This window comes from Zootoca vivipara, chromosome 4 (genome assembly GCF_963506605.1).
Source record: "Zootoca vivipara chromosome 4, rZooViv1.1, whole genome shotgun sequence".
NCBI classification, from domain to species: domain Eukaryota; kingdom Metazoa; phylum Chordata; class Lepidosauria; order Squamata; family Lacertidae; genus Zootoca; species Zootoca vivipara.
This window is the reverse complement of record NC_083279.1, coordinates 63,536,717-63,549,208: the sequence shown is the minus strand read 5'-3', so window position 1 is coordinate 63,549,208 and position 12,492 is coordinate 63,536,717. Positions and strand designations below refer to the sequence as shown.

The following is a 12,492-nucleotide window of genomic DNA, read 5'->3' as shown; positions in this document are numbered from 1 at the left end:
TTTATAGGCTTAATAACTTAGTAGTGGAGCAGCAATTTGATGAATATGATCTTTTTGGTCCTGTAGGAGTTAGGTATAATAAACAATTCTCGGTCATTGAACATTATGTGGTCCTGGGAATTTTAGTCAACAACAAATGAAGCACTAGATAGCTCCTGTACTTAAAAAAGAAAAAAACACCTTATAGAGTATCATCACACCATGTAGGGATATGAAAACAGTTTGTGTTTACAGAAAAACCTGGAACATAAACAATTACTATGGAGAATTCATTGCTTACCATGCCATCATTTTGATTCTCTGGAATCGAACAGACACCTTGCAAATACTTTTCATGATTCTTCCTCATGTATTTCTCATTATATTTAAGATTCTCCATATATTCAGCAGCATTTTACAGTATATCTAAAATGAGAATTAAAGGTTACTTCATCAGAACCTTGGTACATGCTTTTTAAAAGCCCATTTTTCTTTCTGTTGTTTTTAATCCCTTTTGTATCTATCTAAAATGTTGACAGTTAATTCCTATCCATTAGAGCTCCAGTCCCTGCAGTTTGTTCCTATATGTCTTACAGCTGCTCCCTTTTATCTGTCCAGCTGTCTTTCTGTCACTTTCCTATCTTTCACTCTGCTGGAGGGTCTGCTGGCTGATAGATGTCAAATTGCAATAACTAAAGCATGCGGCTTGCAGACAAAATTGAGCTGGTAATAGGGTGCCAGCTCACAGATGGCTGAATGCTCAACCTGCTAAAGAAAAATACTTGCACCCTTTAAATTAAGTTCAAGTCACCTTTTTCATGCTGTACAGTAAAAATAGGAGACATCCACTCCTTATGAAAAGGAAAAGAACTGCTGACTCCTGGCTGTGTGTGGACTGATTACATAGTAAGTCCTGGTGTATATTTTCTCACTGCTGGAGATGTACATGATTTTTCAGTCTAAGGTTCGATATGAAAGAGAAGCTAGTTATACCCATTGATGTTACTAAAATGAGGAAATGTTTAAAAGCCACACTTGTGGCTTGTGTGTGCAGTTCTGGTCAGCTCACCGCAAAAATGCTATTGTAGAGTTGGAAAATGTTCAGAAAATGGAACCTGTGAAGAAAGGTTACATTTGGGGATTTCTAGTTTAAAGAAAGTATGTGCAAGAGGAGACATGATAGAGGTGTATAAAATTGTGCACGTTGTGAAGAAGGTAGGGAGAGAAAAGCTTTTCTCTCTGTCTTTTAATGCTTGAATTTGTGGACACCCAATTAAGAATGTTGGAAGGCAGACAAAAGGACGTACTTCCTTACACAGCACATAGTTAAGCTATTGAACTTTGTGTGGACAGGCGGAGTCCCCCAACCCCCCAGGCGACCCCCTGAGCGGAATAACGACGCAAGACAACGTGCTATGGAATTCAAATTGGCCACAACTTTATTAAGATTCAGATGTAGGGAGACCTTGGCTCAGGCATTGGGCTTCGGGGTTATCCACATGTATGGGGGTTGGGGCTGGCTCTTGAGAACATATGTTCAAGCAGAGAGAACCCGCCCCCGCAGGAAGGGGGAAGCGATGACGCCTATTGGCATGGTTAAGGCTTCCCCCAATACCCCAATCTTGTTGCCGCAAGGGGGGGTGAGGTTTCCGCCTCATGCCCCTCCCTCTAGGAAAATCACCAAAGAATTCCGCCAAGGCCTGACACTGCCAAAGTTGTGATGTATTGCTACAGGAAAGGCAAAACCTGCCAATGCAGGGAAATTCCTTTCCGGCCCTCCAACAGCGGCCTTGACGTAGCAGCGCCTGTGTACCTGTGGAGAAAAGGTTAACTTGGAAAAGAACTTAAATGAGGGTGTGGAGGGTGGGAGAAGCTCTGGAACCAACTGGTGCTTGGAGGTAATATTCAAATTCTATTGTGTGAGTGGGAAAGTCTCTCCCCTTACCTGTCCATTCCCTGGCAACACCTCCCCAGGCAGGATTGGACGCTAGGCTTGGGTAGGCGGAGACCCCTGGCATCCTACCAGGGAGTTGCCCTCTGGGATCAGGGGGCTGCACACGACCACACAAAAGTCGCCCCCCATTTGATGTGGGGAGCGGTCATTCAAAGCAAGCATAATTAACAGGAATCTAAATTATTATCTTAAAGATTTCAAAATAAAACCTTACTAAAGGTAGTCAAATATAAAGTGCACATTTAAAACTGCATCAGTAGCAAGAATATAAATCATTATCACAATCATAGAACATATCAGCTGCTGTTGCTGCTATTCCTGCCAATGGTGGTTCATGGTGGGTGGTGGCTGTGGAAACTCAGGCTCAATGACCTGAGTTTGCTCTAAGAGACAGCCAAGATAGTCTCTGGCTTCTTCACCAGCATGGCTTTTATAGCCAGAGTCAGTTGGGGCCCTGACCTTCCAGGCCAGGTGGGAAAGGCCTGCAAGACAGGAAGCAGATCTTCCAGGACATACAGCCAAGAATTATGCTTCTAACTACCAGTTGCTGTTTGTGAGCTTCCCACAGGTTAGCAACTGTGAGAATGAGATAACAATTCTGTTTATATCACCGAGGAAAGAGACTGTGGTGGGGTGCCTGTTTTGCATGCAGAAAATTCCAGGTTCAGTTCCCAGCATCTCCAAATAGAGCTGGGAGTATCTCCTGTCTGGAACCCTGGAGAGCCACTCAGACATCACTGTGCTATATGAGCCAATGGTCTGACTTACCTTAAGACAGCTTTCTATGTTCCTATCCCACAATGATATTCCCCTCTGTGCTAGCTCCTTTGTCCTTGGTGTGATTGTAGTTTAGGAATCAAATTGGTGACATATGCATGTGTTATTTCAATTAGGGGAAAAAACAATTTCAGTTAAGCTCCTAATATACTCCTAATGATCCAGACCCATAGACAGTTAGTTGCTTGATAGCTTAAAAAGTTCATTTGGGATCCAGTCTGGTTTAGCCTTTCAGTACCATAGACAGTTAGTTGCTTGATAGCTTATAAAGTTCATTTGGGATCCAGTCTGGTTTAGCCTTTCAGTACCATAGACAGTTAGTTGCTTGATAGCTTATAAAGTTCATTTGGGATCCAGTCTGGTTTAGCCTTTCAGTACTGTAAACTAGGCATCTGAAAAAAATAAATGCTCAGGTAGTACATTTCTACATAAGTCACACAATATTCCTTCCAATGCTACCATTCTATGAGCCTATTGATAATTTGCATTTAAGCTTGCAGTTGCTTAGCAAAAATTGCAGCTTATGCTGTAACTCTGAATTCCTGGTCACAAATGGCTTTTGAAGACACCCAGAGTTTTAAACATTCTCCTCTGTTGGTCTATGTGAGAACAGAAGTCAGTAGTTCCACTGGACACCTGAAGCTAATTGATTTGCATTTGTCTGGACTCGGATTTTGATCATCTTTTTTTTGTATCCATTGACTTTGATAATCAAGTCAAACCTCTTCTTGTGCTGATCTTATCTATAGAGAGCTGCATCTTCTAGATGATGGCAATGTGCACTCCGCTGTTATTTCCCTTCCTTTTTATTGCTTCAGAACATCTTTTTGCTTTATTTAAAGCACCTATTGGTAGTTCAAAGATTGCGTTCGATATTTGAACTGCATTCCTAGGAACTGTGTTATTACATGCATAGTTACTTGTGTGGCATCATATTTTCTTAGGTTGAATTTTTCCAAGCAATTGGGACACTAAGGAGCAGAACATGATGTGAAGTGTAAAATTGCTTCAGAATAGCTAGCTATTTGGTATTTGGGGGATTAGTTATTTAGCATTTCATAAAAAGCTTCAGCTCCCCACTTATTCTACAGTCACTTCACCACTTCACATGCTTGACTTGTCTGTGAATAGTTTATGACAAAAGACATGAAATGCACTATTGTCATTTGCTGTCATCACATACCAGGAAACTATTGCCAGGAATATAATTATAGTGTGCATTGCAAATTGGGCAGAATTACCACCGCTTTTGTTTTCATTTTATTTTAAACTGATCCTGCTAAATTCAGTGGAAATTAAAAGCTACAGGCAGAATTCTTTAAAAATTCAAGGCAAAACTAGACACTATGCCATTCAATTAGTAATTGCTTGAATGATTTGTTAAAAGCAAATTGCAGGCTTAGGAAGAAGTGGTCCAGATAGGAAACCTGGGGTCTTTAAGCCTGATACCTCCCCTCTGTGGGCCCAATTTTGTATTATGCCTCCTCTGCCTCCTATTTGCATTGTAAAAAAGGCTCCCCTTGGAGGAACTCAAGACATCTTACAATGAAAAAATGAAAACAAGGCAACATAATATTAAGCAAAGTTACACACAAATCTATTACAAAACATAACTTCAGAGCCAAAAGTGAGACCACAGAAAAATCTACTTAGTGAGGAATTAATTAAACAATAATATAGTGTTTTCAGGGATCAGAAAACCACCAATAAAGTGGAGGACAACTGAAAATACTGTGGTAAGGAGTTCCACATTCTGGTTGCCACAACAGAAAACACCTGGTCCTCCAATTCACCTTGAATTCTACTATCATATTTTGTTTGCCTTCATTAGCTTTGCCATTATCAATCGATGAAACATAGTGACTCAGATTGAGAGAATGCTGAATTTTGAAATGTGTTACAGGATCAAATATCTGCATGAATAACAGGGCTCATTGGATCAGTACCTTTGATGCTCACAGGATTGTTATAAGGATAAGTGCAGTTGCATGATGGGGTGGCACCGGCCCTCCATTGCTGCTACTTTCTGGGAGGTAGAGGGAAGGGGTGGGGTGGTTGACAAGGTCAGTGTGGTGCAAATACCCCACCATGCTATCTGCTAGTAATGTAGACCCAAATGCTGAATAAGTGATAAATGATATGTAGATAATGTTTCAGTCCTATAAAATGCTGCAGTTATAGCTATTACAATATTGCTTTCAGAAATTAGACAAGAAAACAAAACCCCATTACCTCTATCCTGCCCTTAGCATCATGCCGCTGTCATTTTACTCCAAAAGCAAATGTTATTGTTCTGTTTTTGCTGAAACACCAATCAGCAATTAACAACAGATGCATTTGGCTGGTAGAGTAATGTAACTTCTTCTAAATAAAACCATTATTCAGAGATTTACTCCTGTGTATGTGTTTCTGTTTCAGCTTCAGATATGGCAGCAGAACAGGGGCAGATTCTTGTCATTGCCACAGCTGCTGTTGGAGGATTCACGCTCCTAGTCATCCTCACTCTGTTCTTCCTCATTACTGGAAGGTAATTAACATTGGCATCGTAACTCATTTTCATGCAAGGCAATATTTATTTGATATTTTGTTTGTTACATTTATGCTCTGCCTTTTCAAGAAAGAAAAATGCCCAAAGTGTATCTGTGTTTGACCTAACAAGTCCCAGTGTTGTTCCAACGCTAGGGAAACTGGGCTCCTTGGAAGGGCAGTTAGGTCTGATGGTCCCATCTACATCTGACATTTAAAGCCATATTGTACCACTTTAAATAGTCATAGCTTCCTTCAGAGAATCCTGGGGACTGTGGTTTGCTAAGGGTGCTGAGAGTTTTTAGGAGACCCACCCCTACTCCCTTCGCAAAGCTACAATTTACAGAGTTCCCTAGGAAGCGGGATTGACTGTCAAACCACTCTTAGAATTATAACTCATAAGCTTTCTCCTCTAACAACTCTTAACCCTCTTAACACACTACAGTTCCCAGGATTCTCTGGGAGAAGCCATGACTGTTTAAAGTGGTATGGTACAGCTTTAATGGTATACTATGGTGAAAATGGGGCCTGAAGTGTAAACCACTCTTGGCTGCTCTGTATCTCATTTGACCACCTTAACATAATATGAAAACGTTTATACTATTCCTTAGCCCGGGTGACAAAGGAACATGATGAAAAAAATGTGTCCTCTTGTGTTGGGTTTTATAGATGTAACATTTTTAGCCGTTTTGAATCTATGGTAGGAAAAACCACCTCCCCCTCCATTATTTCCAGTAAAATAAATAAATACATTTGGAGGGAAACTCGCCTCCTTATCAAAGCATGATTTATGACATAGCACTTGGATATGTTACCGCTTATTATTTTTATGAACTTCTTCAAAATATATAATGCCATACTCTCCAACATTTCTCTGATGAAAATTTCATAATAACAATTTTATTATTTATACCCCGCCCATCTTACTGGGTTGCCCCAATCACTCTAGGTTATGGGTAGGCAAACTAAGGCCTGGTGGCCAGATCCGCCCCAATCGCCTTCTAAATCCAGCCTGCGGATGGTCCAGGAATCCGTGTGTTTTTACATGAGTAGAATGTGTCCTTTTATTTAAAATGCATCTCTGGGTTATTTGTGGGTCATAGGAATTCGTTCATTCCCCCCCTTCAAAATATAGTCCGGCCCCCCACAAGGTCTGAGGGACAGTGGGCCGGCCCCCTGCTGAAAAAGTTTGCTGACCCCTTCTCTAGGTAGTTTCCAACATATATAAAAACATAAGAAAACATTAAACATTAAAAATATTCCTTATACGTTCCCTTCCAATGAATTCTAAAAGTTGTATACAGTGGTACCTCAGTTTTCGAATGTTTCTGTTGACTTTTCAGAACTCAAATGCCGTAAACCCAGAAGTAAATGCTTTGGTTTTCGAATGTGCCTCATAAGTCGAACCAGAAACGCAGCTTCCATATTGAGTTTTCTGTATTGAGATTTCCGTTTCGATGCTTCTGTTTTGAGTTTTCAGTTTTCGAACGTTTTGGAACTCAAACGGTCTTCCAGAACTGATTATGTTTGAAAACTGAGGTACCACTGTAGTTACAAATCTCCTTGGCTCAGGGGTCACATAACTCTATACCCTCTGATGAAAATAGGGACATTCAAAGAAAAGCGGGATCAAATCAGAAACTGGCACAGCTTCTGTAAATCCGGGATTGTCCATTGAAAATCGGGACACTTGGAGGGTCTGCAATGCCTTAGCTTTATTCAAATAATCATAGACATGCCTCCACTGCAAGAGATGAATCTGCAACCTATTGTACTCTAAGGTACCCAAATTTATCTTATTTTTCCAGCTACAGTGATAGGAAAAGATTAAATGAAAGTTGAGCGTTGAAACGATCAACATTGTAGGAAACAAAGTTTTCTGCTGTTAGATATCTGCTCTTAGAAACAGTGTGTAAATCTCAGCTTTTATCAAGCAGAAACAGAATAAATAAACAGTAAATAAAAATTAAAAAAAAAACATTTTACAGTAGACCTGCTGGTATAATGGAAATTCACCTTCCTCTTCTCTTCCTCACCCTGTACCAATCTGCTCTGGGGCACATTTGGTGGGAAGTACACAGGGGGTTGCAGGTGGGAAGAGAGGAAGATGAAATTCCATTATGCAAGCAGAAGCCTGTTCATCTTGCATACAGACACCATTGAATACAACTCCTATAATGTAACACATGAGTGGCAATAATTTTGGAAATTAGTATATTATCCTTGCACATAGAGAGTCTGATGTCCTGTGTAGTGCACACTTAATTAATTTTTAGTTTTTCTTGAAGTATCTAGCATTGTAAGAATTACTGTACCACTTTCTGGTGAGCCCCATTGTGTGCAGATTTAATTCACATGACTAATTATGGTTCACTTTGCAGTTAAAATTATGGGTGTTAATATTTTTAAAAGTCAATTGTGACAAATTACATCACAAGTCTGTAAATAGCTTTACTAACAGACATCAAATAAGATAGGATAAATGCAAACATTTCAAAGCCTTTGAAATGATTTTGCTCCGCAAACAAATGACACTCTGAAGTGTGCTTCTCACTTTAGTGGAAAGAGAGAGTCCTATTTTGATTTCTTCTTGTTTCATCACATTTATTAGATAACATTAAGAACATTGGAAACTATTCTTTTAATGTATCCCTGTTGAATTACATTCTTTCAATTACATAAGATATGGATTCATTTTCTGAAGTTACATAAACATCAGGATAAAGAGACAGGGGGATTCAGAACAAATATTCAACATGTTATAGAATCTCAGGCAAATTTCAAAGTGGAAGATTGGGCTGGTATGCTACAGATGTGTTCTGATTCACCATTTAGAATTAGCAATTTGATGCAATGTTGAATTACAAGGCTGCTGATGAGTCTATTCATACTGAAGAGTCAGAAGGAAATAAGCACCTGCATCTGTATTTGACTGGATGATTTACCTGCTAACAGTAAATCGGCATGCCAAGTTTTGAAACCACAAAAATATTATGGGAGAATTAAAATTTAGGATTGATCAGTATTAGATTTCTATATCGCTATGGGGTTTTTCCGGGGTCAGTGAAGCTGTGCAACAAAGTGAAGCTCCTGTGATATGTGATGTTAGTGAATATTCTTGCTAGGGAAGGAATGAATCTCCCAGTAGCACCAGAATGTTCATAAAGCATCCAGATTGTCTGAAGAAAGTTAAAGCTTGTTTTAGCAGGAAAAAGGAAAATGGGGAGATGCTTGAATAGGTAAGGAAGGCTAAAAGAAGTTTAAATTTGATTGAGTGCAAGTCCCAGAACTCCAAAGGGACAGTTTGAGCCCAGCAGCGAAAATGGCTGTAATAAGGGGAAACCTGAACCAAAAGACTGTGATGAAATGGACAAAATGGATGAGACATAGAGGAAGGGACTGGCCAATGAAAAAACATTGGTAATGAATTAATGATCATAGGGGAATAAGGAAAGAAGATTCTGGGAGCTGTTGAGGGCACAGGAATCAACGGGGGGGGGGATGAAGAGGAGAAGTGAAATCAAGGAAAGAAGGCTCTAAGAAGAACTCTAGAGTGTTTATTTAATTTTTATTGTATGAAACTGTTCATAAATTGTTTGGAATGTGAGTCACACTGAGCGACTAGGAAATGACTGGATATAAACTGAAGAACTGAATAAAAATATTCCTATCCTAGGGGCAAGAGGAGTAGTTGCCATTGGCAGGAACAAAGTAACCAGACAAGACACTGTGTGTTCCAAGAGCACAGGGCCGGCCCTATGGCCAGGCTGGGTGGTGCAGGGCACCAGGGCGCCGGGCCGCTAGGGGGGCGCCACGCAGCTGTGCCAGCCCGCCCGCCGCGCAGGGAAATGGGGCAGGGGGGCGCCAGAGGGATTCATCACGCCAGGGCACCAGATATACTTAAGACGGCCCTGCAAGAGCACGAGCCAGGTCTAAAATGGCATAAAGTTCTTAGCAAGTTAGACCTTGGGTGAGCTGCTGGGTCTGTAGAATCAACAGTGATTTACAGAGGAGGGATGCATCAATAGCTGCTTAGGAAGCCATGACTGGTGTAGTCTACATTTCATACATTGGTTTGAAAACCAAACAGTTATTTGGCATCATGCTTCTAAGACCGAGGGAGGGAGGGAGGGAGGGAGGGAGGGAGGAAGGAAGGAAGGAAGCTAGCTAGCTAGCTAGCTGCTTGGGCTCATATGACTTGCAGTAACCCAGTGGCATTTTTCCCATTTAGAACAGCAGGCCCATCAGAAACTCAGAAATACCTGGGGTGGTAGGGCCAATCCTACCCCTGGAAGCTCCTGTTTTTGGTAAAGGACAGCTTTAGCCCCTTTTATCTGTATTACAGCTTGCAGCCTAACCCCATCCTAGGTTTCATTTCTTAGTCATGTGGAGTGTCATCCCAGAGTGTGTTGGTTCATTTTTTTGCATATACCCTGTTTCTCATATTTTAAGACATACCCATAAAATAAGCCATAGCAGGATTTTTAAGCATTCAATGAATATAAGCCATACCCCGAAAATAAGACATAGTGATAGGCGCAGCAGCAATGCCGGCCGCGGCAGGAGGAGGAGGAAAAAAATAAGACATCCCTTGAAAATAAGCCATAGTGTTTTTTTTTAGGAAAAAATAAATATAAGACATGTCTTATAATATGAGAAACACGGTATATTTTCACATAGATAAGGAAAGTTTGTGATCCCATTGTAGATACATTTAAAAAAGAAATAAATGGAACAGTACTGGATCTTCTTTGATATCTAAGCCCTCTTCAGGTGTCCAATAATGAATATGTGAAGGGATTTCCAATATTGTATTGACTAGGTATAGGACCCCTGGACAGTTAAATCCAGTTAAAGGTGACTATGGGGTGCAGCGCTCATCTCGCTTCAGGCCAAGGGAGCCAGCGTTTGTCCACCGGCAACTTTCCAGGTCATGTGGCCAGCATGACCAAACCTTTACCTTTTTAATGTATTGAGTAGCCCCTGCATGAATGAATATAAGTCCCCTTCTACTGAGACAAGAACCCTGGTCAATCAAATCACTTGTCGCTGTCAGTGGAGCTTTGTGCATTGTTGGGTCACTTTCAGAGTAACACCAATTACACATTTTCTAGGTGTGTTGCTGATCCATGTCTTGGTGCCTACAGGATGGTTTTTGCTGGCACATTGTCAGAAGTACCTTCATGAGTTTGGTTTTCACAGGTACTAAATAAATGGAAGGCTTCAGTACAGTTATTTATTACAAAGCATGCCATTATTTTATTTGATTGCTGTTTTTCTAGCTGCCTTCTACAATGAATATGGCTTTTGTAAGTTTAGTTCATAAAATAAAAATAATCAGCATGTAAATTCAATGTCATTCATTCTGTGGTGTTAAAAAAAGTGAAATGGTGTTCATTTTCTTAAAGGTGCCAGTGGTATATAAAGGCAAAAATGAAGTCTGAAGAAAAACGAAGAGCTCATTTGCAAAATGGACATTGTAAGCAAAGCTATCTGTGATGTTTTGTGTTTAAATGAAGAATGATCATTGCATTTTTAATGTATTTTCACCTCTTATATCTTGCTGAAAGAGGTAGAAACAGACTATCCTTCCAGTACTTATAATACATGCACACCTCCTAAATTTACTTTTGGCTTAAGTGTACATTTAGAGCTCCACATAAAAAGGAGTACCTTCATGTTGAGGGAAACACCATGAACTCCACAAAAACTTTTCTTAACATTTAAGTGACATTTAAGTTCGCATTTAAAGGCACATCTACCTAATTCACAAAACACAGCTATACTTTGAAATTTGCACTTCTCTGAATTTTTCAAATTTTGCTCTAGCTAAGTAATGTGTACAAAAATGCATATACTAGTAAAGTATGCATAAAAATAATATATTAGTGAAAATAACATACAAAAATGCTTTATATTAGGGGAAATTGTGTTGCAAAAGTGTCTATATTAGGCCACATATAAAAAATTGTATATTATGAAAAATTGAAATTTATAGATCCACCCATCCCTAGTTTCACTCCTGCTTAGAAGTGTTTATTATTACTAAATAAATAATTATTACTTTTTTATTATTACTAAATAATTGTTTAACCAGACATATGCATCATTTTTGGCGGAAAAATCCTGGCAATGTCCAGGAAATTGCGGACAGCCCTAACCTAAATAATATTCCTCCATCCTCCCTGGTACTTTCCGTATTTGTGGGGTTATGAGAGAAGTGTCTATGTATCTAAAATATCAAATTAATAAATACATCAAACCCTCCACTTATAGATCAAAAGTGTACCAAAAAGTGAGTCTCCCATTGCATTTTTAAACCTACATTATTCCAGGATGCTTATTTGGGGCTGTAGGGATAAACTCCCCATCACCTCTTTAAACTTCAAAATAAATGCATTTCATCTGCGTTGAAAATGTTTTTGTTAATTTCAACCTGTTCCTCGCTATGTGATTTTCTCTGAACTTTCTAACTTATGCCTGCCAGAAACCACATCACATTTACTTGCCAAAAATGAATTATCCCTTTAGTTGTGATTTCATTCTCATTTCTTGCATTTTCATAGTGAAATAATTTCCAGAAAGGAAAAGCAGAAATGAGTCACAAAAGAGATAAGAATTTTGAATTCAACATCACTTCTTCCACATATTTAAAGCATGTAATATCAACATAGCCTACACAAAAATTCAACATGAATCAGTGCTTCCGTGTTGTTCTCCCTAACAATAGAACAGTGAGATGGGACTGTTGAGAGGCAAGGTACAGCTAGTATACCTGGGGTAGGTAAGAATAAGTATGTTGGTTTTTTTAAAAAAAGAAATCTGAGGAGACAAAAGAAAAACACTCCCATCAAGGACTGCATGTACACAAAGCCCTCCTATAAACATCATATAAATGCAATAAATAAAATTAATCACAGAAAGGGGGACAGAGAGAGAAAAGACAAAAGCTACTTTGTGACCTGCTCACCACCCAACTCCTGGTGATTTGAGCTGAAGTGGCCTCTCCCCTCTAAACTGCCACTGCAGGACCACTTAAAAACCATCTTGCCAATCTGCCATCATGCAGCCACTTTGAGGAAGTGAGAGAAGACAGAGCAACCTGTCAGATTACCTGATTGAAGAAAGCAGCATGAAAAGAGCGGGAGACAGCATATATTTAGCTGTCAATTAGACTGTGAAATGCATGGAAGGCACCTGCTGCAAATAAAAGTTTTGAACTGCTGCATTTTTTACTGTACAAAGCTTCAGACACT

The 12,492-nt window shown here is 39.6% G+C and overlaps 1 protein-coding gene across 2 annotated transcripts in view; it reads left to right on the top strand.

The window, feature by feature from the left end:
• The window catches only part of EPHA6 (EPH receptor A6), a 270,673-nt gene that overhangs the window by 175,005 nt on the left and 83,176 nt on the right, over window positions 1-12,492 (top strand). For both annotated transcript variants that reach the window (XM_035116101.2, XM_060273658.1), the window contains 2 exons: window positions 5,129-5,237; window positions 10,645-10,715. In XM_035116101.2, coding sequence (XP_034971992.2) covers window positions 5,129-5,237; window positions 10,645-10,715 — 180 coding nt within the window. The remainder of the gene's footprint in view (window positions 1-5,128; window positions 5,238-10,644; window positions 10,716-12,492) is intronic.